General features: G+C 41.8%; 4 protein-coding genes across 4 annotated transcripts; 1 reads left to right on the forward strand and 3 right to left on the reverse strand.

The window, feature by feature from the left end:
* Positions 1 to 3,883: 3,883 nt before the first annotated feature.
* Positions 3,884 to 7,478, reverse strand: ccdc174 (coiled-coil domain containing 174). Its single transcript, XM_080494703.1, has 11 exons — positions 7,366 to 7,478; positions 7,090 to 7,191; positions 6,908 to 7,008; positions 6,764 to 6,822; positions 6,539 to 6,689; positions 6,243 to 6,338; positions 6,013 to 6,155; positions 5,838 to 5,932; positions 5,296 to 5,443; positions 5,013 to 5,165; positions 3,884 to 4,746 (listed from the first exon to the last, which is right to left on the reverse strand). Exons 1-11 carry the CDS (start codon positions 7,405 to 7,407, stop codon positions 4,016 to 4,018), a joined length of 1,821 nt encoding a protein of 606 aa, XP_080350829.1. The 5' UTR covers positions 7,408 to 7,478; the 3' UTR covers positions 3,884 to 4,015.
* A 1,282-nt stretch (positions 7,479 to 8,760) lies between these two features.
* tatdn2 (TatD DNase domain containing 2) lies at positions 8,761 to 12,143 on the reverse strand (the record flags this gene model as incomplete). Its single annotated transcript, XM_080495433.1, has 5 exons — positions 8,761 to 8,901; positions 9,087 to 9,270; positions 9,731 to 9,858; positions 9,983 to 10,698; positions 11,744 to 12,143. The coding sequence occupies 5 exons, from the start codon at positions 12,141 to 12,143 to the stop codon at positions 8,761 to 8,763; spliced, it is 1,569 nt and encodes a 522-aa protein (XP_080351559.1).
* A 3,951-nt stretch (positions 12,144 to 16,094) lies between these two features.
* vhl (von Hippel-Lindau tumor suppressor) lies at positions 16,095 to 18,307 on the reverse strand. Its single transcript, XM_080495866.1, has 3 exons — positions 17,898 to 18,307; positions 17,364 to 17,486; positions 16,095 to 17,023 (listed from the first exon to the last, which is right to left on the reverse strand). The coding sequence occupies exons 1-3, from the start codon at positions 18,082 to 18,084 to the stop codon at positions 16,830 to 16,832; spliced, it is 504 nt and encodes a 167-aa protein (XP_080351992.1). The 5' UTR covers positions 18,085 to 18,307; the 3' UTR covers positions 16,095 to 16,829.
* A 4,012-nt stretch (positions 18,308 to 22,319) lies between these two features.
* On the forward strand, positions 22,320 to 23,588 carry LOC308129490 (oxytocin receptor-like; the record flags this gene model as incomplete). The annotated part of the gene is made up of 2 exons (XM_080495434.1): positions 22,320 to 23,160; positions 23,386 to 23,588. 2 exons carry the CDS (start codon positions 22,320 to 22,322, stop codon positions 23,586 to 23,588), a joined length of 1,044 nt encoding a protein of 347 aa, XP_080351560.1.
* Between the last annotated feature and the right edge of the window lie 2,949 nt (positions 23,589 to 26,537).

A 26,537-nucleotide genomic window follows, 5' to 3' on the forward strand; every position in this document is an offset into this window, starting at 1 on the left:
GAAGTTTAACATAAACTAAACATTTGAGAACCATAATTGAAGTTCACAGACTGTTTCTATAAGATGTGTGTGTGTGTGTGTGTGTGTGGGGGGGGGGGGGGGGGGGGGGGGGGGTGGCGGGTTGCGTTTAGGATATTTGAAAACTGTCATATCCTGTTTTTATTTACAATGTATATGTCTTCCTAAACTTTTTAAACTTTGGATTGGAAAACATGAGTATGAAAAAAGGTTCCGGAGCCCGTAATGGGTTTCCATATCTGATACTTCTGAAACAACAGACATTGTGTGGTATGTTTTGAGGGCCCTGACGACGCACTGCACAATACAAGTTAACTCCCGCGGAGCTCGACAGCTGAGATAAGCACACAGAAGAAGAAGCGGAATCGCACAGCAGGAATCATGAGAGGAAATGAAACAGACCTGCTGTTCTACTCAGGTGCAACAGTACAGAAGGTGAAATTAATTTGGACTGATAAAAAATGCTTACGTATCAGAAACGAAATGTAATAAGCTCTAATGAACGCAAGATTTTCAGGTGGTCTGTCTCAACTCTTTCAGTCTTGCTGGATCTCAGAAAAGCCCCCCTATTGTTTTATGACTCCACGTTAAAAACTCATCTCAAAGTTACTTTACTACCGATCATAGCATTTTCCTTTCAATAGCTGTTTCACCTGTTTGAAAACTCTTTTGAATGTATTACAAAAATAAAAAGCCCAGTCCTGACCAATTGTATGTATATAAACTTACAGTGATGTATACATTTGTCATTATTTGTTAAATAATGTATAAATCTACAGCATTTAATGTTGATGGTTTGTGAAGTTTTGGTTTTTGAAACCAGGCCTTCCTCTAACATCTTCCCTGGGACTGACGATTTATGGGTTTGATTCCCTTCTCCAGTTTGTGAGTTCAGTCCCCGGGTGGATCATATAGCTTTGCATCATAAAACTGCCCCGAGGATTAAAATCATCATAAAAATGAATGCATTTTCAGAGGTTGGTGGATGGTGGCGTTATGAATAGAGTCACGTGTGTCGACTGTGGGGGGAAATGGACGGAGGACGTTTCTGCATCCAGCAAACATATTGTGGTAAAATACGTAACCACAATCTTATATCTGATGTATTGTGACACTTCTATCGTGGTTAATTTGTGAATTATCGCTAAACATAATTTGTTTTATTTGTATTTTACAAATCATTCTCAAGATGTATCAAGGTTCAACGCCCAGTCATTTGTTTGATGCGTTCAGATGATCAAACATGGTCTTGTCTCAAATTGAGCTTGCAAAAATAATGGCAACACCATTGAGACATTTGCATCTTTTTTTTTTTCACACAATTTTCTTTTTGCAATTATGTGAATGATTAAAGTCAGATTTTAGCCAATGAACATATACCATAGCCACATTGTCCGTTAATATATAGTAACTGGGTGGTAATGGACTTTTTTCTCAAATGGGTTGCAGAGTGAGGATAGATTCATACAATCACTTTATGATTGTCAACACTTTATAAATGTTACCTGCAGATCCCAACAATCTGAAGTTGTTGGTGATTCCAGTACAATTTGGTTGAGTTGCCCCTGGTCTGAAGTTAAACTGGTTTTAAACTGGTATTATTTGCACATAGTACTTTGCTTGAGCATCAATAGTTGGTTGTTAGTCTCTGTATGAATAATGTGTCAGATCTGTCCCTGAGCGTCAAAAGACACACCTGATAGCCTCCTCAAGTCCAGTGGTTAGAAACTGCTCGCAACCTGAAGCAAAATGTAACATCATATTGGTAATTATGCTTATGTAGTGTTTATGTGAGTGACCACTAAATACAGTTTCCATGCACATAAAAGGAAATATTGTGAAAATATAGCTTTGGGAAAAAAAAAAAAAAAAATTTTTAAATCACACCACATTAAATCTGAAGAGGCTTCCACATGTGGAAAATAATCTATTTTCTATTATGAAAACAGCAGGTAGCCACTTTGCCCAGACACTGCTGAATTACACTGCCACATCAAAATGCAGAAAATAATTTCTCGGTGCGTTTCCTCTTGAGAGGAGGGCAGAGCTGTCAATGAGACGCACCCTCCCCCGATAAGTGATTAGACTCATCAAAAGTGGTGAGTCAGCAAGTCAAATTTACAGGTGGCACGTTTTTCTCCAGCTGGTGGCAGAACTGCTACGCAGGTCAGATCTGCTCAGAGACTGGCTGAAATAAAAGATACTTTTTTTTTTTTTCTTCATCAAGAAGAGTTCTTTTCAGTGTTTCACCAACAGGACAAGCTCTGGAAAATCTCAATCATGAGCCATTTATTTAACCATGTTGACGAGATTCTGTAACATTCATCCTCTGGGAGCCATGAAAAATAGGAAAATCTATGATAATGACTCCAGTAGCAGTTCAGATATTTGACTCTGGAGAACCATTGTGAACCCACTGAGGAATCCTGCCTTTCCAAGGAACTGAAAGGGGTTTTTTTTACCCCCACATCTCGTTGCCCACAGTTGCACTGGGTAATGTTATGCAGGTGTGAGAGAACATGCTTCCACCTCCAGTCATTTGTCCTCAGGCCGAACACAGTGTGTCTCCACATGGCTGTGTCGTACATCACTTCCTCGACCAAACTCTAATCATACTGGAAGACACTGCAGAAGCAGAACGAGTTTCTATTTGAATTTTACTTGAAATCTTCTAACTTGAAGCAACATGGACAAAAAAGACAAGAACCTCAATGTTTGTGAAGTCAATTGTCGACATTTCTTCCCTAAGAGATGCATAAAGTGCCAATATATGCTCACACAAGTGAGCAGTTCAAATTAAATCACGTGTCACACAGTGAACAGTCAGTGTGTCATAATTGGGCGAGTTGGAGTTTCAGTACTAATGAATTAAATTTACTTGCACTGAATCAGAAGAGGTTCCCTCTGGTTTTCTGTCATCCATTAGGTCCCAAACAGTGTCTGAAAATTATGGTTTGAAACCAAAAAAACTGCAGTATACATCAAAATCCAATGCCTGAGAACCAGCTCAACCCGTTAATATAAATATTGCCATGATTATTATTAGACTGCATGCCTGAAATGTCCTTATTGTGAATATCTAATTATTTATTTAATCCTCCCTGTCAGAATGGTTATATCTTATCTGAATAGCAGGGTTCAAAGCATGTAGTTCAGTAGATTTCTGAAGTGAAAAATATGATGGATATCTCTTTAAATACACAAGTGGGAGGAAAATATTTCAAACTAAACAGCAGTAAATGACTGAAAATGACGTGGCTGGTTTGTGCAGCTCATAAAACTGTCAGAGGGAAGATGAAAAAGACTAAGTTGATCTCAGTTTGAGACGAGTGATGGAGGATTTTTACATTTGATGTGAGGAGGGAGGACTTTACAGTGTGCTTTGCTCAGTAAACATAAACACAAAACTCAAGGCTGAGATGTTAAATATGTATTGCTTTCATTTTCTAAAGATCTGGTGTTTTTCCTCCTAAAATACAAAGATGTTTTGAGCAATTGGATAAGACGGGGATTTAACATGCCTTTATAAACTAATAGACAACATTTTAAATGTATTTGAATATATTGATAGAAAGAAATTTGATTAGGTGATTTAATGAAATAACTGTAGCCAAACTGTATTGGCAAGTCAGATCAGGTGTAAAGCGCCATCTAGTGGATGAGTTCATGTGTGTAAATGTTCAATAACCAAATCTCTTTTGAGACTTCAAACCATGTCTATTTCCCATTTAAATGAATAAAATATTAGAGATGGAATGACGTTTTTCTAAGCTGAATCTTTCCCAGGATTTGTCTTTCTGAATGACCAAACTCAACATAAAAAGAATGAAGTCAGAATGAGGTAGGGTAAATCCCCAATATTTATTACTTTAACTCAATAGATTGAAGATGTTTATATGTTAATAGAAGATGTTTTGTTGTTTCTAAGATTTCTTCAAAACGGGAAAACGGTTGCATTCATCTTTCAAAATGAACCCAACTACACAGCAAACTGGGATCAGGTGAAGTTCCTGTAGAAGGACAATATGTCATCTAGACTCTGAGACGGGGCCTGAGGGGGACGCCGTGGAGGGGCTGGTGATGGCGTTGGAGGAGCAGCTTGAGGAGGAGGAGCTTGAGGAGGAGGAACAGCCTGAGGAGGGGGAACAGCTTGAGGAGGGGGAACAGCCTGGGGAGGGGGAGCAGCCTGGGGAGGAGGAATAGCCTGAGGAGGAGGAATAGCCTGGGGAGGAGGAGCCTGGCCGGGCTGCATTTGACTGTGGGGATGAGGGGAGTACTGTGGTGGATAATGGGGAGGATAATAATTTGAGTACTGAGGAAGAAATGGAGGAAAATGCTGAGGATGAGGAGGCCCTGCAAAGTGGGGAGGAGGCGGAGGAGGAAATGAAGGATAAAACATAGGGGGAGGGGAATGGAAGGGAGGGGCAGGGTGTGAGGCGCTCTCTGCAGGAGGGGGCTGAGAGGAGGAGGATGGAGGACTTGGTTGAGGTTGTGGAGGTGGAGGTGGAGAAGCAGTTTTGGGTGGAGACTGTGGTCGAGCCTCGCTCTCGGAGGCTTCTCCTGGGCCCTTCGTCCACTTGAAGGACGTGGCCGTTTTATTCTGCTGATTATAAGTCTTCCCTGGCTTCGGTCTGTTCATCTTCCCGTCGCTAAAATAGGCGGACGGGGGCGCAAACTCGGACTCCCGCTCATCTCGTCGCCGGGATTTCCACTCAGTGAACATGAACTCTGCAAGGAACAACAGGCAAATGTTTCACTAAAACAATATACATAAACGCTATAGTCCTTTCTTTTGCTCCAGGTTAGTAAGGACTGTTCAATGTACACCAATGTCATTAATGTTCGTTTTTTTTGATGAATCCATAAAGAAATTGCCCCGATTGAAGAGGAATGTCTCTTAAACCAGTAAATAAACCTGTGGTGTGAAAGTGTACATGAACATTTCTTTAATACCTCTAATTAAAACCTCTAAAGCTCTAAATAGGTGGCCTTACCTTTCCCCCTATCCCATTCTCGGACATGAGGAACTCCTGGTTTGGTGTCTTTCCTCTCCTGGATCTCCACTTCTACCTTATTCAGTATGCTGGCCTCAAAGCACTGCTCTGGCTGAGGGAAGGGCCCGGAGGGTTCATAGTCTTCCTCCTCTTCTAAAAAAACCAATAAAAAACATTTCAGAACAATCCCTGTCATCAGTAACCAGAAACACATAAACAAACTATTTTGGCAGATAGCTCCAGTTTCTGAACCGTAACAGATTGATAGGACGGAGACATTAACCTTGGCTTTCTTCCCCTTTGTCCTCTTCCTCTGTGCCGTCCAGCTTGGACTTCTTCATCTTCCTCTGCCTCACCTTGGCGAGGCGGGCCTTCAGGATGGCCTGCCTTTTCTCCTTCAGTCGTTCTCTTTTAGTGCGCTGGTCTGTGGTCTGAGGAATGGAGGTGAAAGGGGAGCAACGAGAGACGGGCGTTTATCATCCACCTGGATTCTAATCCGACTTCATTCAGTCAAGAAACAGAGTTTGCGCACATGCAGCAACACGGCAAATACATGTTTAAAATGTATGAACAGGAATCGCAATTACTGGGTTGATGTTTGCTGTATAAGCCACAACAAATGGTGAAGAAATAAAGACTCGTTAATAGCATACAGTGACGTTATTGCTGCTAAAACCCGTAAGTTACATACTTATTTTTCCCATTCTCATGACATTTTTGTCCATTTTGTCCATTTTATACAGTTCCGCCGTATCCAAAACGGTGTTGCTGTCATCCCAGTCAAGTATTTATTTGTTTTCTATCTCTAAATACTCAGCATCTCACCTGGTCTCTGAGCATGTCAAGGGTGTCTCTCTGTTTTCTGCGCTGCTCCTGATCCTGAGAGAAAGCATAGTATCCCACGCCGAGGTCCCGAGCCTCTGCAATGAGGGAGACAATGGTTTTTAAGAGTAGCCCCGTGCAGTCAAGTCGAAAACAAGGGAAATCAACCGATTCCAACCTTGGCCTCGGATGTCTTCGTAGTGGATTGGTCCAACGGGCCTCTTCATCGCCTCCTCTTCCTCCCTCTCCCACTCTTGCCTCTGCAAGTCTCGACGCATGTCCTCTGAGAGTAAGGTCTTGTCAGACGGGGCGCTGTTAAAGCTGGCGGCGGCAAAAGAATTTCAGCTCTCGAACGTGAACACGCATTTAAAATGGGCCGTTGTTAAATATAATTATAGGAATATTAACCTTTTGCCGTGAAGGTCTTGATCCAGTCTCTTAAAATCTGGCAGGTCTTTCTTCATGCATCTTCGAGATCGCCCTAAACCATCGACAAAGTCCACCCTACAAGTAAACAAGTTACATTTAATGCTGCAATGTGGTTCTAAAACCATTTCTTGAACTTGGAAAGTTAAACAATCCCTGAACATATCAAATGGCTGGTGACGGTACACTGAAGCCTCAATGAGTGAACAACTTAAGAATACACAAGGTTATTTTCCCTACGAGTTGTTGAGAGCACTGACATATGAATTAGGCATTACCATTCCTCATCTGGGTTCTGAGGAGGGGGGACGGGCGACGAGCAGCGGTCTCTTTCGTCCTCCTCCGCCTCCTTCCGTGCAAATGCTTCCCTCTGTTTGTCGATGATCTTCTGAGTGAAGTCGACGAGGAACAAGCCTTCCATCTCTTCATCTGTCACGTTACAAAACAAGGGTAAACCGTGGCAATCCTGTCTTGTTGAACATGGGGAAATTCGTTGTACTGACCTGGAAAATCTCCTTTTGTCATCTGCTCATAGAGTCTGGCCTTTTCCTCCAGCTTGCGTCTGTTTAAAGACGAGGCAGATGAGTTAAGTCTGTTGTGTTCCAGGACATTTACCTTTCCCCTATTGCTGATGTTACTCAGCTCACTTTGCTGTATCGAGGGTCTTCTGCTCTTCTGTCAGCTGCTCTGCATCTTTCGCGGCTCTTGCTGAAACGCCGGCGTTTTGTTTGATAAACACATTTGGTTTCTGCGTGGGAAACACAAGGAGTAAAGTACAAAAAAAATCCTTGGAAACTTAACGTGCAGCTACAGCTTATTCTCTGCGTACCTTCACGGGGGGTTTTGCTTTGTATCCACCGCTCTCCTTTCCGAGTTTCTCCTGCTTGAACTGCTCCTGCTTCCTGTACAGCTCAGCTTTCAGATCCACCAGCTGTAAGACACAAATATAACAGAAACGTAATTTCTCGCCTCAGATTAGCCTTCAGCACTTTGAACTGAGCATGAGTTAGCTAATGGAGGCTACTTCTCGCTTAAATGTGGACTTTTCACGACCACAGAGCGTATCAGCTGAATATTTCCAACCCTGCTTTACTCTAAAACTCACCGATGAAGCAGTCACATCGAAGGGCTTCTTCTTTTTGTCCATGATTCTTGTTTATCATGCGAACTGGAAATCCACAGAAAGCTTCTTCTTCTTCGGAGTCAGACTTCTTCGGTGGTTTCATTCTCAATGCTGCAGCCCGCAGCTCTGTCGCCTCCTAGCGGCGTCCTCCTCAAATTGCCTCCATCCGCTCCGTCACTGAGCTTTTCTTCAGCTTTGTTGAAATTTACATGTAAATGATCCCTACAAAGGCTAATGTGGAGAGTAGTTCAGTGCTTTCTCCAAAAAATACTCTGCTTCTATGTATGAATGTAACCTACTTTTCAAGAAAAACTTGCATGAAATCTTCAGGGATGATTTGTCATCATCAAAGGACAAATCGATTAAATTTTGGGATGTGAACAGCTAACTGTTTCCAAATAAATCCCCCAAAAAACAAAACCAAAACAATTTGACTTCAGAAGAACTAGCTTTTATTGTAAAACATTCCGGTCATCGTTAAATTGATTCCTTCACAAGCTGATCAGTACATTCACAAGTACAGACCTGAAAATAAAACCAGGAATAAATCATTTAAACAGATTTGGTACAAAATGTTGAAACATCAGAAAGTAGGTGAAACACGGCTCTGACGCGTCAGTCCACTTTAAAGCCGGGCAATGTGAAGATGCATCACCATGAACACGGTGCGCTGGCCTACATTTTGAGAACAAGCTTTTCATTAGGAAATGGAAAATCCTATTTTAACGCGCTCTTCTTTTCAAATCTAATGTACACGAGAAGGCATCTAGCCATTTACCATTAATCTTGTGCTCAGACGGCTCTCAGCCAATGGAGAACATCACAAAAAAAAAAAGGGGCACTCAAACCAAATGTGTGATGAACAAGCTGGTATCACAGGAAGCTAATGGAACAGACCTCACATCCTCCTCGCCTCAATGCAGGGCCGTCGCAGTGACGCACAGAGCTTCACTCTGTCCCACTGCACACGTGCTTGGCCATCCACAGGGATGACTAATTCGGCAAGACACACGTGAAACATTACAAAGTTTGATCAAAGAAAAGCTTTTTGTCTCGTCTTTGCGCTATTAGACCAAACTGGCCACGGCACCAAACAACTAAACTGTTCTGACAACATAGAACAAGCCAGCCAAGACAAAAACGTAAAGAGAAACTTTCAAGCACTTTGAAAATAAAACAATTTGCCTCAAAAAATGACATAAAATATGACTAAGTCATTCAACCTACAAAGCAACAGCCTCGTTTGGCTTTTTAGCCATTCCGTTAGGGTTTCAGCACGTGTGTCTGTACATGAAAAAAAATATCTTGAACAAGCGCCAGAAGAAAAGTGTGTGTCACACATTTAAAGAAAAGAAAAAACACAGCAGAGCCTGATCCTCATATGCCGTACAGCTGGGTGGTGTTGTTTCGGAGGGTCTTGAACACCGTGGTCACGTCCTCGCCCTTCAGGAAGCTCAGCTCATGCAGAGTGTGGATTCCCATCCCAGGAGTTGAAAACCGGCAGGCGTCTTTACCGACCTGGTGAAAAGGTGCACAACATCAGTTCAGCTAAACACCAGACTTTATTAGACTTCGGATAATCATTGTTTTCTGGTATCACTTTGCGGGCATTCGTATTCTGAAGGACCCGTCGCAAAAACTCTAAATAAAGTCATGACGTCGGGAATGTGCTTTTGAGCTCGTCGGCCACCGTGCAAACGTACCCGTCTTGGTACGAAATACGGAGCGTCGGTCTCCAACACGATGCGGTCAAGAGGGATCTGACAAGCAGCTTTGCGGGCGTCTGTGGCTTTGACGTTTGTGATGAGAGCTGTGAAGCCCACGTAGAGGTTTGGGAACTCTGTGAGGAACGGCTCGATCACTGGGTAACTGTTTGTAAAGCAGTGTCTGAAAAACATGGTACATAGTTTTGTTCCGCGTCAATTTACATTTAGATGGTGCTCTGGCAGCAAGAAATTTTTTAATTCATACATTCCCGGGTGTTGAAATAATTCACTTCAATGAGATTCTATTTTTTTTAGACGCATCTAAATATTAATATTTCAACACACAATATTAAATAGCATCTAAACTTGCTTTGTAATTAAAGAACGGCACACAATACTCAGTTTTAAACCTTAAGATGTCCTTTCTGTTTGCATCGTGAAAAAAAACAAAAAAACCTGGATTCTAAAATACACAACATCAAAGGGTGTGATGGCTGCAGCTGCATGACATTTCTGAGTGCCTTTACTCGCATTTTAGAACATTGAAATAGAAAAATATAAATCGAAATATAAAAAAAAAATAAAAGATGTATGTATGTATCTAAACACAAACGGTCACATCAGGTTGACCGATCACGCACCTGTGAATTTTGTATTCCCTGGGAACGCACTTCTTCATGATTGCCAGCAGGTCGTCGTCTGCGTCTCGACAGTGGATGACCAGAGGCTTCTGCAGAGACACGGCCAGACGCAGCTGGCGCTCAAACACCTACACAAAAACAACAGGCCACACAACAGGCATTTGAAATGAGGCCACCTCACATACAAGGTCGTTTCCTCTTCCTACAGGTTCTCGTCACTTCAGATTTCATACGACTCTGACCAGTCCTTACCTCTTTCTGGGTGCAGGTGTCCGTGGAGTTTTTGTGGGAGTAGTCCAGCCCCATCTCCCCAAACGCCACGGCCTTCGGATGCCTCATTGCCATCAAGATGTCGGCTTCTTGAAAACTTGAGTAGGCTTTGGCGAAGTGAGGGTGGCAGCCAAACGCCCCCCAGACCATGTCTTCGGCCAGTAAGCCTTGCCAGATGGCCTCCCTCACCATGACCGCCGGGTTGCAGAAGTCTGTAATGCAGCCGTGAAACTCGGGAGTAAAGCTGCTGTCATACATCGACCGGAAACGGCTGAAGGACCCACGGAAGCCAAGTTTCCCGTAGAGCATGTCCAGGTGGCAGTGTGTGTCGATGAAGCCAAGCTGGCCGTGCCGCTGGGGCGCACTGGCCCACGAGGGTCGAGCCTCCAGGGACAATCTTCTCCTGGGAAAACCGCGGGCGGCTGCGTGGGCTGGGGAGCGCGTGGAGGCGCTGCCGTCTGACAGCCTCCGCGGGGTCGAGGAGTCCCGGGAGGAGCGTCGACGTGAACGTTGGGTCGGGACGACGGGATCAGAAAAGCAGGACCTGACGTGGTTGGACGAGTAGAAGGTCTCCCTCTGAACTCGGGATGGAGGCGCAGAGGCTCTGCTTGTTGCCTTCGGCTGTTTAAACTCGACCGCCCTCTGCGCAAATGAAAAAGCTTCCTCGCCTACGGCGGTTGCCTGAGCAGCATCCGGGTCTTCGGTTGCGGGGCAAAAGGTGACAGAAGTAGCGAAACGGGGAATTTCCTCCAACTCGGGGAGCGATGAGAAACTATCTTCAGTTTGCGGATCATTTTCGGGAAGAAGTAGGTTTACCTCGGGGTTCGTCTCGACTCCGTCTTCTGCCGCCAAGTTCTCAGGTGAGTTCCTTATACACACAGCGAACCTCTGAAAAACATAAATGAAAGGAAATAAAAATCTATTTGAACTTTTAACTACGGCTTATATCAAACTTACAGATCTGTCGCTTTTGATTCCTGTTTCAAATGTTTGAAAACTGTTAGAAATGTCTATAAAAGGTGCTTCAGACAATTTGATGTAGTTTGCCTCGTCATTCAACAGATGGTGCTCTTAGATCTATTGTGTGCTCTGCTTCCCAATCACTAAACAATGGCCACAACCACTCCTGAGAGTGTGGATATATATTGGCTTCGAGATTATGGAGGTCAAAGTCACAAAGGCTGTTTGTTGACTTTGTAGGAAGAAAAAAAAAAAAAAAAGAAAAGAAAAAAAGCTGTTTTACTCAAACAGCAATAAACCTGCAGTCTCATTTGAAAATATCAGAAATTAATTTGGCTTGGCTATCAGTTTTGTTTTACCTCACGTTTTATATCAAAGCTGTCGGAGCATCCTCATGTTGTCTCATTTGTAAATATTCTATTTCAGGAGGTTTTTCCATCTTCCTGCCTGTTCAACAATCCTATACAACTTTGGGACAAGGTTATTGTGAAAGTATTTCCCTTTTATTCAAGCTTATTGTATGAAGGACAAGATAGAAGTGACAGTTTGAAGAAAAAACTGAATGCAGCTATTATAAAATAAGAATATATTTGATAGTTGGCTTTTTTTGGTTGTTTATTTGGAGTTTTTGTTTGTTTGTGATGTTCAAATTTATCCAAACAGATCACGGGTTATTATAAATTGATACGAGCTCAACTCTTTGAAGAAATGACAAGACATCAAACAGTTTCAGGTCGAACATTGAACTTACAGTTTCATTTCTTTGTGGCGCTGGACTGTCACCTTGGACAGCCGTGTCCTCAGACTCCTGCCCAAAAGACCACTGATCTTCTCTGGCGGTGAAGTAGTCCTCAAATTGGTCAGGTCCCATCGAGGATCCACTAATATCCATGCCATTTCTTTCCCGGTACACTGGCCTCTGGGAGTTATTCTGTGCAGACGGGGGTTTAGGTGGAAGTGACCTTCTGATAGTGTCAGTCCTGGACGTATTTGCAGTTGTGCAGCTTTCTGCGTCGCCAATGGCTGCCATCAATGCCCTCCGGCAGATAGCCTTTGACGCCTCCTCGGGTGTCCTCGGTCTTTTTGTGCTGGATGAAGAGTGACATGGAGTTGATGACGCTTGCGGTCTCTTCAAGGTTTCCCGACGCTGGGAGACATCGATTCGACGGTCACTCTGTGCCATGTACACACAGAAAATAATGTGGGTCACTTCAAGGTGTTGATGAGCACCGATATTCATATAGTTTGGTCACAACATGTCAGATTCATCATCGAAAAGTACAAGATGAGTGACTTTACCTTTGCAGCTTTGGATGTATTTTCTACTGGACTATCACTCCAGGGTGGGCTGTTTGGATCTTCATTTTGCAAACTTTTCCAACGAAAGGACGTGGCCGGTTCACTATTTGTGACCTGAGGCTGTGTGGGTGAAGTGACCACAAGTCGAAAGCACCTCACAGACAACCTCTCACTGCTGCTGTCCAAGTCAGACATCCTGCTTAAACAGTGAGAAAATCAATGAACTGATCCCTGTAGCCAGAGTGACAAAACCATAAACTTGTGAAAAAGACTTAACTAGTGCATTATTTAGAATGTATTCAAATATTTACTGTGAAATGAATGAAACACATAAATATAGATTATATTTATTTTTCCCCAAAAAAGAAATATAATTTAGGAGAAAACAGATTAATTCAATAATTTACAGCAAGCACACAAAACCTAGTTATATTATAAATTAGGTAGGTTTTCGACAGAGTCAGAACCAAAAGCGACATTCATTTTGGTTTGTTATTTTAAGGTACACGATGACAAAACAGCCAGGTTGTTCCCATGTGGCTAGCCGCTAACGATGCTAAAGCACAGCCGTTAACTCACCTGATGGCGGGAGTATATGCTGAAGATAAACAGCAAAAAAAAAACAATTTTCCCCAAATAAAATAAAAAAAAATAATAAAGCCTAAACCGTCATCCGTGGCCTTTCCAGTTTGTTTGTTTTTTTCGAGTGTGATTCGTTTAATTTGAACTCAAATCACCGCGTGGTGAAAATGACACTTGAGTCTCAAAACGAATCAGTCTCGTGAAGTATCGCGATATCACGCCGACCTGCGAGATTACGCAATGAATGGAGTCTCATCAAATACACACCTACAGTTTAACAAATTCACATTATACAAAATTGAAAGATTGAGGTGAGCTTTAAAATAATTCTTGAAATTCGTTGAAATGCTTTAAATGTCATGCTTTTCATTTTATTACTTTAATTTAGTTTCTCCCTATCATCCATGTTTCTACTGTTACTATTTCATAACTTAATCCTCATTGAATTTTGTCTTGATTTCTGAAGTCATTTCATTTAATTTCACCGGTAAATCTCACAACCATAAGTGACCATAATGGCAAGATCCCTCATTCAAACACCAAAATAAAGATTGTACTCAACATGTTCATTAATTTAACACAACTTTTCACAAAACTTTTATTGGAACTGCAAATGTTTTCATTTTGAACAACGACAATGCATGAAAGAGAGAGCAAAAGAAATACGAGCAATGTCGACATAAAGCGGTTTCTTTTGTTCTTTGTTGACCAGTTTCCCGTTGATCCAATGGTAGATAACATGAGAAGGAGGTTGATGGATGATTCTTATCAACACCTTTCATCAGAGTTTTGGTAATCCCAGACAGGTCTTATATGCACCAAAGCTGTATGCTTTACCTACAAAGAAAGAAAATAAATATGATTTGGTCTCTTAACCCCTATTTAAACCAGCTGTTGTGTACATAACTGTCTTATTTATTAACAATCCATGAGATATGTGCTTATGTGTTACATTGCTCTCATGAACACCAAAAGATGCTGAAAGGTGTTTTATATGATTTCACCACTTTGGATCTTTTCAGAATAGCAAGTAAATCAGAAACAAACAAAAAAATAATTTCCCAGTGCAATGCAAGGCACTTCTTTAACAGGCAAAAACTGTTATATCTGTGAATATATGATTAGGTATTTCATAGGTCAGGTTGTTGGAAGGATTTTGAGCAGCAGTGATGAAAGTGATTTATTGTAAAGATGTCACTCGTCTGAGCTGCAAGCATGTGCGAATATCACACTAAGCTGACACTTATTGTATATATAGGTGGGATTTATCTGCAGCCGCACCTTGGATCAGTACTCACATGCTGGGGCTTTCTTCTCCACAAGCCAGTAACAGAAGCCCCTCCTGGCACGGTCGTTAAACACGTTTCTATACCGGTACATGTTTTGAGGCGAGACTGTTGATTTAAACGTACCTGATGGAAATAATATATATATATATACTGTATAAACATGAAGGTAGTAAGGAAAATAATGTATTTTTATGAAATGTAATTGGACATACTGTTTGCTCTCTGCAAAGTAACAGGATCATCACCTGCAGGGCCAGTCAGCGGGGGTAACAGGCCACTGGTGGTGCAGTTCGGAGTACGATTACCGTCATGTGACACATTCACTGATGCACAAAATAACAGCAAGTTACAGGCTGAATTTCCTTCATTGAAATGGTTGAGAACTTGCCCCTCTATTTTTCAGAGAGTACTTTCTGCTGGTCACGTTCGGCGACAACGTCACCATTCAGGAACTGGGTCATTTTCACAAACCTGTGTCCTTCAATAGTGCAGCTGGAAGGGATGCAACATAACCTGGTACCTAGGTGGGAATAACTGAGCAGAGTATCACACAAATACTAGGTAGGCTATATGAGTCATTCTTCCTGTGGAGGTGGAGGTGGAGATGATGAATGTTGAAATCTTACCCTCGTTTTCATTTTGGTCCAGTGGTCTGTGTACGGGTGTGGAAACGTGACGGGGTGGCCCTTTGGCCAGAACGTCTTGCTGGTGGAGAAACGGCAGGGTCGTGAGGAACTCTGGATGCCGGCAGCAAAACAAATTCTGCACATGAGCGCGGCCTCAGCCGGTCTCATCAGTGACTGGAGACTTACTGTGTCTGCCTGAAACGACCCAAGTCCCATCGTTTGCTGTCCTCCCTCACCTGCATGTTTCTGATATTGCTGCAGCCAGCTCGCACACACACAGCCACGCAGATGTGTTGTGTTACTTTGTTGCTTAGCAACCTGTTGAAAAACAGTGTCCTGGCTGGGTAAACTGGAGCAGGTTATAATTTCAGCTTTTGACATGTCACTAGGACTGGACATCCTTGTCCTGTCTTGTCTGGTAGATTGTACAGCAAGTTCAGACAAGTGATAATTGTGTGAGTAATTAACTTGTACAAAGACTGAAGTGCTGTTTTATACAAATAAATCCACAATAACACAAATTTGCTCATAATTAAAACAATAAAAAGTACATTGTTCTGTTTTGTCAACCATCTGTTCCACCTCAGGCTGTCTGGTCAACTTAAATCATCAAGGATGTGAAACTGAGTTCTGTCAATGTGCCAGGATCAATTGATGAGAAGGTAAGAAGGTCCCAAACACATCTTAGTGATTTGTGTCTTTAGTCATTAATTACACCACAAATTAGTAACAGTAGTTAAAATCTAAATACTTAAAGGAAATTATTCAGTGTAAAAAAACAAGCTACAGGTGAGGGGTTAACAGGCCAAGGATCATTTTGTAGATGAGAATGAATCAGTGACTTTCACAACAGGTGTATTTAGCATGTTAGATTAGAGAGGAATCGAGTGTGCAGTGTGTTTGAGAAAAGGGCATATGTGTCAAACTAATTAGCAGAGTGCTGTAGACCATCAAGCTCGTGGGGAGCCGTGTCATTATAATCAACCAACTGAAGGATTGTCGTGTGAGTCTAGCAGAGAGAAAGAGGAGCACAATCCTGCACAGAGAAACTATTTAAGAGTTGACTTTCCACTGATATGCCGTGAAAATGACAGTGATCTGAATCGCAAGATACCCAAATACCTACATTCTAATCAAGGGTCATTAAACGAGAGTGTGATATGGACACATAACACTTCTTAACAAACCACATGACCTTGGTCTTAGTAGGGATTAACACAAGGTTCACAAGAGAGGAGGACCAACATTACTTGCTTTACAGTAATGAACTTGCTTAATGTGAAGCTGAGCAAATTTGAATAGAAATAAACTTGAGACAATTGTAACACGTGAGAAAAATATCCTTTAATGGTATATTGTATATACAAACAACTTAAGCCTGTGCTTATTGTTGTACTGTGCATGTTGCAAAACAAGGTGGCAAAATAACAGAAGAGAAAAATACTTACATTTCAGACAGCAGAGGAATCAGTTCCAGTTAAGACTGTCTGATTAACAATTAGCTCGAATCACAATTGTTTTAAATATTGCTGAACAGTTCGCTGCCATGATTAGCAAGAAGAAAAAAATTAGATCAGTCTGTGACGAGAACTAAAAAAAAAAGATATTCAAAAATAATATATTACCAGCATATGTTTTCAAAATATATATCCAAAATGAATATAATCAGAAATGTTCAGCTTTTAAATCACTTGAGAGGAGGGTATCCATGAAATATTCCTACAGGATGGTGACACTACAAATCATTCAGTGCCATTAATTGCAAATTAATCTGGTTATAGAAACATCCATCCACCAACACATCCCTTTGTCCATCTATAAATCACCCTTATCAGCTTTACTAAGGGTGTGGAAAAAAAAACTGAAACACATTTTCTCATTGGTGGTAAAATAAAGACAGTAAATCAGCTCAACACCAAACACTCCATGTTGGGTGTTTTGTCATATTGAATTATAACAGCAACAGCTGTCAATCATCCCTCAATAGAATTTCGACACGCTTTTCTTCCACTGAGTGTGCAGTCCTATATTGTGCCCCATATATGTGGCAGAGATGCGTTTCAGTTTCAGGCCTCACTCCTCCTGCCCCTGGATCCTTTCCAGCAGATGCTGCTCCACGCGCCGATTCATGCGGTGGAGATCTTTGAGCACACATGGTCGATCTTCGAGCTCCTCGTGGAGGCACCGAGCTATTTCCAGCCTCCTGTAGTCCTCCGGACGTACAAGACGCCGAATGACCTGAAGAGCACGATCCTTGAGACTAAACACTGTAAAATATACAAATGGTTGTTCTGCATGGGAATATTTATAAGCACATTTAATCAAAAATACTTTTGAAGCAAGCAATTCACCTGAATTCAAAGACTTTTTATTTATTCTATTTGAAATATGATTGGTGAATATCAAATAGTTGCATTTATAAAACATTTGAAAAAATCATTACAGAGAAAATATATTTTAATGTAGAATCTGTAGCAATTTAGTTTATTATTTATCATGTTATTATAATAATTGCTTTAATGTTATTAATATCAATATTAATATTATTGATATTATTATTATTAGCTGCTTTCTGTGACATTTCAGGTAGTTTCAGATTGATCTTACCTGGTAAAGTTATATGAGCTATTACAAGATGTTCACCCTCAACTGGTTTGGCAAGAAATAGCTCTTTGCCATTGACCTTCAGAGGCTCATCGGTTTCTGCATCTCGGAAGACCCATGGGTGACCTGAGAGGAAAACATACAGAGAACAAGGGATTAATAAAGTGAAACACAGAACAATCAGTGGGGACATTTAACAAACAGGTGTTTAGATAAGTGTTCCTCTTTTTTTTTTTCTTTAGGAACTGCATCTTCCATTCAATATGTGTGGCTTTTCCTACATCCTCTCCTACATTCACTTATATTTTACATATTCTCTCCCATCCCACCTCTGAAATATTGATTCATTGTTCACTTCCCCACTTTTCTTTTACATACCAGCTGTTAGCAGCTTTTAGGGTTAGATTGGTGTATTAATTCTCGTCAAATAGGTTTGGATATCATTTTCTAGAATCCATAGATTATTTAACACGTTTTTACATGGCTTTACTGATAGATTAAATAGGGCAGTGAGGACTGGTGGTGTTTAATCCCTACCGATGAAGGTGTTGAGTCTTCGTCCTGTGCCAGGCTGCAAGACGGGGTATGGCTGTGGCTCCCCGCGGAAGTTAATCCACAGCGGCCGTACCACACGAGGACTGCGGTTAAAAAACGCCGTGTGGACGGGTACTCGGCTGACCAGGGACCGAACCAGGGGCTGAGACTGCTCTCCCTCCTGAGGCATCGCCGCTCACCAAAACTCCGCCGACGGCGTCGCAGGACGAGCTCCGAGGCTAACACTCGCTATCAGCTGGCTAAAGCTCGACGTGATAAGCTCATTGAATTCATGAAGTGTTGCCCGATCCGTCCAAAAAACAACATATAACTACACCAACTACGACTGGGGGACTAAAGTAGTATAATTCGCAACTTTCTTTTCGGCGACGTTTTCTACTGTTTACGTTTCCATTTCCTGGCTCTCTGTCGGACGTCGCAGTATTCTTCACTGTGATTGGTCCAGAGTGGTGTGACGCAAGAAGTGATACGCGCAGACTCGAGCGTGTGAAGCAAAAACACAACAGCACACTTCAAACTTTCTTCAAACTGTCACTTAAACTATAATTCCTCAAGTTTTTTTGTTTTTTTTTACTGTGAAATCCATACTAGAACACGTTCCTTTGCAGCAAATGATTATATTGTGTTCATTATCCTGTTTTGTATTTTATGGAATAAACATGATCAATATAGTAGTGTATCAAATGCATGCCTGCGATTTATATGATAAGATTGGCAGTAATAAATACACAACAGGGGGACCAAATAATAACAGAAACACAAAAAACTAAAGGTATATCCACAATTAACTCAGAGATAAAGTCCAGGGAAATGACATTCCAAGTCCTTGAATAATTACCTGCATTCAGAATATTAAAACAGATTTTTTGTGGGGTTCCATAGTTCCACGTCATAGCGAAGTGGTATGATTGACAAATCAAGTGTACTTTTTACAAGTAGGTTTATTTGGGTGCAGGATGTGAAATGTAGGTGATCAACATATATTTTATTCTTTTAACCTCACGATCAGATTTCATTAAAATAGAGTACAATAATTACACATGTCAGCAGAAGGCTAAAATTGTAGAACAGCAATGAAACGTGATAAAAAAAACATTCAATTGAAGCGGTGATGATGATGATGATGGGTCCGTTTCACGAAGCAGGTTTAAGGATTACCCCAGGTTATTGAACACCGAGTTGAGGGAAATGCGGGATTTTCCGTTTCACAAAGGGAGGTAACTCAAACCGGAGGAAGCGGGGTAACTCAAGCCTGTTTCACGAAGCGGTGTAACGTCAACTCCCGGTCAGTTACCGGGGCAACAGACGCTCTAGAACTAACCTGGTCTGGAGCAGGTTTTTGTCAGTGAACACGGAGTTTTGCTCTGGTTCCGCCCCCTTTCAGACGGACACGGGATTTCATTTCCTCATTCAGCGGGGGAGTTTTGGTGAAACAGTTCTGCAGTGCCTTATTCCAGAGGCAAATTAGACGTCAACTTTATTCCCTCAATATGGAATGTGCTTTTGATAATGATCCGATTGATGGAGGCGCAGCATTACTTCGCCGAGAATTTAATATTCGCAGATAATATTCGCATCATCAGACCGCGCATAGATGTACTGGCATTTGCAGACACCTTCCTTTTTGAGCGGTACCGTTTTACTGCCGAGACCATTATGTACATCCACAGTTTAATCGCTCTGTACATTAGCAACATCACCAGCTGAGCCTTGCCCTGACGTCATAGCAGATATTGTGTGTTGTGCTGCGTTTCCTCGTAAATGGCAGAGCTGTCAGAGACACCATATGCCATCATCACTTCGGGGTCTGATCACCACCACCACCACCAAATAAAGACACGATGCACAATTCATTTGGTCTTTTTTATTTCCTACAAATACAAGCGCTAGTTTAGTTAATGTAGTTAGTAGTTAGCATAATTCACCTGGGACTGTACACCCACCCTTAACTTGTGCTCCAGTTTTTTCCATCTTCTGGAGCAGGTGGAGTCCATAGATCTGTTTTACAGATAACTGGGAAGACATAAGGAGGACATTCAATTATTACAGTTGGCCATGAATTCCACAGAATGAACCTCTGGTGTTTACTGAACATCTGTCTCACTGTCAGTCCCTGCAGTGGATGTTGAGGGACCCTCCTGCTGCTGCCCAGCCATGCCCTGTTAAAAAGGATGATAATGTGTCAATACTTCAGTGTAGACAAAATATCACTCTTTATTCCACCACAATGTTTCAGAAATGTAAACGGGATGAGAACTATCATACCTCTACAGGCCTTTGTGGATCCTCCTCTGTAAAGGCAGCAGACAGGGTTTCCTCGTACTCTTCATCCTAGATGAATATGTTTCAGTATATTTAAACTACCATTTTGCAAGATCTTTGGAGTGTTGCCTACTTACAAGGTCTGTTGTGGCATGAGGGGGTCCAGCAGGCAGAGAGCACCATCCCAATCTGTTGGGTGACAAAAAAAGACATGATGGGGAAATAAAGATGAACAAAAGGAGGCTTAAAGAGATATATAGGCCTCGGCATATTATATGTTATGAAGGAAGTGGTATCTTGAGGGGTGAGCTCTGAAGAGGAGCTCCTCCAGGGATTCCCTCAGCCACTGGCCTCCCAACATTCTGGCTTAGGGCTCCTCTGCCTCTATTAAAGGTGGAGGTGCTGGGCCACCACCCGTTTTACAGGCATCTGCCTTCTTTCTGTTGGCTGAGTAAAGTCTGTCTTAGTTTAGCCTTAATTATTTGACAGCACATGATATGGGTGAGAAGACATTTATGTGTTTGAAAACAGCATTATGTTGGGAATAAAACACCTGCACAGTCCAATGGCCACTTGATATTTACTGTACAATGTCACACATGATCGAAATTACGTTAAGAAATGTATTGATTAACAATTAAATTGGCAGCGGTCTTACCCGATTGGACAATGTTTTTATATTTCACTTTCAGCTGCTGCCAAGAGCGCTTCTCCCCCGCGGAATTGCACCCAAAAGAAATAAATTAATAAGCTACCATCCAAGCAGTATTCCCTTGCAATAATATTGTGATGACAAAGACGTTTGAAGTTACGCATTCACTTGAGCAGCAATCTTCTTCCACGCCGCCTCCCTCTCTTTAGCAGCCGCTGCGCTGTTGCATTTTTTTTTTTTTTTAATATGTTCATATTCGCCATATGATCGGATCAATACTTCCTGCTCCACTGGCGTCAAAAACTCCGCCCTCCGCGTCTCAGTTGTCATGGTGACTCGTTGAATCGGGGCTCCGTTGATGCGGTCTTTTTAGAGTCATGGTGCACGCGCTTGACTCCAGGTGAAACTACTCTGAGTTCATCAAACTGATCAAAATCCGGCGTCGTGAAACCGAAAACTCCGCGTTTTCTGTCTCAGTGTAACTCAATTCAGAGCTCGGTGTTAAGCTCATGGCTTCTTAAACCTGCTTCGTGAAACGGACCCGATGACTGTAGCTTGTTTGTTGTTGTTGTTGTTCATATTCTCTATCAGCCCCATCATTAGGCAACACACACACACACACACACACACACACACACACACACACACACACACACACACACACACACACACACACACACACACATACACACACACACACACACACTTGATTTATAATAATAATAATAATTATTATTATTATTATTATTATATTATTATTATTATTATGATTATTATTATTATTATTATTATTATTATTATTATTATTATTATTATTATTATTATTATTATTATTATCATGGGCGTTTTTAAATGTCCGAACATTTCTTTGATCACTTATCTTCAAACAAAATCCCTTTTTTTATGATTATATTGAAACCTTACATGACACTATTTATTCCGCAGTGCAAGTCTTGGGGATCTGAAGATTGAACTTGTATTCAACTCTCAGTCAAATCACCTGATATAACCTAAAGTCACCTCGAATGGCCCACAACCTGACATTTTATCATTATCCCTCTCGTTTCCGGACTTCTTTTTTGGTCTGCACTGAATACTAATCATTTTCTCGACACAACTTAATGAATGCAGGCTCCTCCCAGTTTCAATCCGATATAAAATACTGGCGCACAGAGACATCCACCATATAGGAAACTTTTTTTCAAAGCACAACTTGGCTTCAAACAAAACACTTCAATTTGCCTTCAGTAGTTTTTCGAAAAAATGAAGGTAGGAAGAAAAACGCACAGCATTGCATTGCTGATCACCACTTTTACCACACAAAACTCTTCATGGAGATTTTAATCCAAAAAGCCCGAACCGGGTATGTCGACAAATTTTTATTTGGAGAGAAAAACTCTAGTTTTAATGAGATAACATTTTCTGATGTGTTATTGCAGAGTCACTTTGACTAATTTCCGAGTCTAAAACCCTGCAACGAGGTGAAGACAATGCGCCCTCTAAATGGTAGTGAGTTTATGGAGGCGGATGATTCGAGAGACGAGAGTTTGGCCAGGGTGGAGGTCGCGTTGCTCAGTGCCATCTTCGTGAGCGCCGCCATCCTCAACACCGCCCTGCTGTGCATCCTCTGGAAACAGCGCAAACAAATGTCCAGGATGCGCGTCTTCGTCTTCAACCTGTGTCTGGCCGACCTGGTGGTCGCTTTCTTCCAAGTGTGCCCGCAGCTCATGTGGGACATCACGGACAGGTTTGTCGGAACAGATTTCATGTGCCGCCTTGTGAAGTACCTGCAAGTTCTCGGCATGTTTTCCTCCACCTACATGATCGTGGTGATGACAGTTGACCGGTACCAAGCTGTCTGTAATCCCATGGTCAAGTTCCAGCGGAGTCGCACGAGACTGAACATCCCCGTGTGCGTCGCTTGGGGGATTTCCCTGGTGGGCAGCCTGCCACAGGTTTTCATCTTCTCACAGGTCGAGGTTGCCGACGGAGTGTACGACTGCTGGGCTCAATTTATCCAGCCTTGGGGTTTGCAGACGTACGTTACCTGGACAACACTGGTCATTTTTCTTTTGCCTGTAATCACAGTGGTTTTTTGTCAAGTGCGCATCTGCCGAGCTATCCAAATCAACCTTTACCAGAAGACTCAGCAGCAGGGAGGCGCAGGTTTTTCCCTGACCTCCAGGTCCAGCGGTGTGGCCGGCATGTCCAAAGCCAGGGTGAAGACACTAAAGATGACTGTGGTCATAGTGCTGGCTTATATCGTGTGTTGGGCACCTTTCTTCACGGTACAGCTGTGGTCTGCGTGGGACTTAAACGCACCGAAAGAAAGTAAGTTATTTCATGTTTGCGAGGATGTAAATAACCTACAATATGCTATGGCTAGTGCGATTATAACATAGTTTATCCGTTGGCTCAAATACAAAGTTGTCTTCTCCTTCTTCTGATGCGCGCGTAAAAGTGTCCAATTACGCACAAATAGAAACTTACTTTTCAATCGATGCAGGGCGCTCCTGTGCAAACATGTGACACTTCACTTTTTTTTTCTTATTCCAGCTGCAACCTTTACCATCCTGATGTTGCTGGCAAGCCTGAACAGCTGCGCGAATCCCTGCATTTATCTTCTTTTCAGTGGCCATTGGCCCAAGAGGTTGTGCCGGCGGTATTCATATGGTAAGGATTCGACGCATGAAGAGGCTACACTGGTCAGCACTTTATACATGAGCTTCAAAAACGTTTCTTCTGACTTCAAGTACTAAGTGACATGGTTTGGAAAAAGGGCACACCTCTCAGGAAAAAGAAATGTTTGAAGTGTTTGCCTCTGAGGTCCCTCACGGTCTTTCTCAATGCATGGAGACACCACAAGTACTTTCACAAATGCAATTCAGAAAGGAGACATTATGGGTGAAAATTGCACTCCTGGTGTTGATGGATGTTGCTGGAGGACAAACAAGAAGCAATCCCGAGATTGAATGGACCAACATGCTGTAAAAACACTGCCGTGGACCGTGTTATCAAATCTGTTAGAGATTTGTTGTGATATAAGTTTTGTTTTTTTTTTTTTAATAGCAGGTGTATCTTTCAAACTGATGAGGTGAATAAAATACATCTTAATCACATTTTTTCCTGACCAACCATTGAACAAAATGCCAGAAATAACCTACACTGTGAGAAAATACAAGCAATCCTCAGTGTGACGCGAAGTTCAAGGCATCAGGTATGTGACAACCTGTATCAAATATTATCATACCATGGTATCACGCAGTGAAAGGTATTACAATAATGTTTTTTCTTTCCTAATATAACACAGGCTAATTTTAAATGCACTGTTTAAAGTCTGAATATCTTTCTGCCTCCGAAGGACTTTAAATATTGTGTTAGGTAAATGTCCTCTGTGCTTGATAAATGTATTGTTGACACTTGCTGAGTGACTGGATTTGTGAAATACTGTCGACGTCGTAACCAACTTCTTGGAACAGTCGTAAAATAAAGTCCTGTTGCTATCATTGTTTTGTCTGTTTGCTTGTGTTTATGCATTTTATACACAATAGGCTAGTTATATACTTTTTATGTGACATTATTATTGTTAGGACTATCCAGGTCAGTTTTGGTTTTCATTCTGATGTTGATTTGCTTCATAAACAAGGATTACATCAACTCTCACCGTGACGGCACGCTATCATTCCATATTCCAAGATATGAACCAGATTCAAATGCCTAATTTACTGCTCAGCAGACTGTTGCCAAACTTTAAGAGTGAGAGCAGCATAGCAATTTGACAGGTAGTAAAAATGATTAACATGCAAAATCTAGTCATGCAAGGACAAAGACCTGTATATTTCACTTCAACACCTGGGTAGGTGCAAAAGATAGATGTACATAAAATAAGATATCAGTAGTGTAAGCTAATGATGTCCAACCTGTCCACCATCTCTAGATACCTTTTCAAGGAGAAGCAAGCTAACTTTAATTATTTTCGTAATGTACTCGGCTTAAAAAGCACATCAGCTTGATTTTCAAGTTTAAGAAATAAAATTCAGAAAACATTTCAAAATACCCCTAAAACACTACAAAATTCAGGATACACCACAGTATCAAGGAAAGTTAAGGAAATTTGAGTTTTTTTTTTTTTTAGGTTTAAGGTATTTTGTAGTGTTTTTTGGGGGATTTGTAGTGTTTTCTTGATTTTGTAGGGTTTGGGATTTGTAGTTTGTAGTGTTTTGCACTTCCAGGCCACAGTACATAACTGCTGCTGAGTATGAGGGAAAACATCTAATAGTTAAAAAGTCATCATCAATATTGGAAGAAATCTTTATATTACATGTTCAGTACTCTCCCCATCCTGGTTGGATATTAAAAACTGGTTATCACTGAAACTAACACTGTTCTCAATGAAACTCACATTTAGTTTTTTTTAATGGATGATTTAAACATGGCTTCCTCGGGTATTACTAATATAGTGATTTTTTTTTGGCAAAACATCACATCCACTGTTCGAAATAGAAAAATAAGAAACCATCATTTCCTTGTTTTATTAATGAATTTATATTGTGTTTTTCAGCACTGCAGAAATTGGCGGAGTGGAAAAGGGCAAGAAAAATGTATCACCAGATATCCAAAATCTTATTGTTTTAAGAAGTGGTTTTCTTTTATATACTAGTTTTATGGGTGCTCATTTTTCTTTTCCTCATAAGCTTTGAATTTGATTTAAACGATTACTGATTCATTATTAAAGACGACTTTGTTAATGCTCCCAAGCATGTTCATTAAAAATGTTCATTGTTTATTTCTGAGATTGGTTTTCGTCTGTGAGAGTTTGTAATTGTATTGTTTGTTTTTTTCATAAATAAAAGTAAAAAAAAAAAAAAAAAAGTATCTCCACCCTGATGTCCTTCTCCATCCAGTAGCTAGATGGCAGTGTCGTAATCCTCAACCATATCTCCAGAGAACAAGAAAGGATGGAGATTCCAAAATCCACCCACTCGTCAATTCAGGATTTCGTAGAATCGGCACTTGGCCGCGATGTGGTGGAATCGATTATTTCTGACATCATCATACATTTAAAAACCTGTGTTTTATATCTGTGGTCATCATGGCGAAAGTGAGCATAGCGACCAGACGCCGGGTGGTGACGCTGCACCAGCAGGGTCTGTCCCAGGTGGAGATCTCGCGGCAGACAGGTGTTTCCAGATGTGCGGTGCAGGCGCTCCTGCACAAGCACAAAGAGACGGGCAGGGTGGAGGACCAGAGGCGCAGCGGCGGCCCAGGAAGCTGAGCGGAGCGGAGGAGCGACACATTGAGGCGACTCGTCTCCGCAACCGCAAGATGTCCAGCGGCGACATCACCTCGGAGCTGGCGGTGAGCTGCGGGACTCTGGTCCATCCCTCCACCGTCCGCAGGAGTCTGGCCAGGAGTGGACTCAGTGCGAGGCGCACGGACGCCAAACAAAGCCCGAGTGAAGAGCAGATGCACAACACTGGGCAAAACCCCGAAAGCTGGGCTGGAGGCTTGTGTAAACGAGAGGTCTGGACTGACGATGAACTACAGACTGACGAGGAACATGTTGTGTGAAGCATGATTGGAGGTTTTTGTTGGGATGGGTCTGCATTTCTGCAAAATGTATTCAACAACAAAGCCCAACATACATTCTGAACCAGAAATCAAGAGTTTTCAGCAACAACAAGTCCTGCAAATGTTTGGCAAAAGGC

The sequence above is a fragment of the Blennius ocellaris genome (assembly GCF_963422515.1).
Source record: "Blennius ocellaris genome assembly, chromosome: 4".
In the NCBI taxonomy this organism is placed as follows: Eukaryota; Metazoa; Chordata; class Actinopteri; order Blenniiformes; family Blenniidae; genus Blennius; species Blennius ocellaris.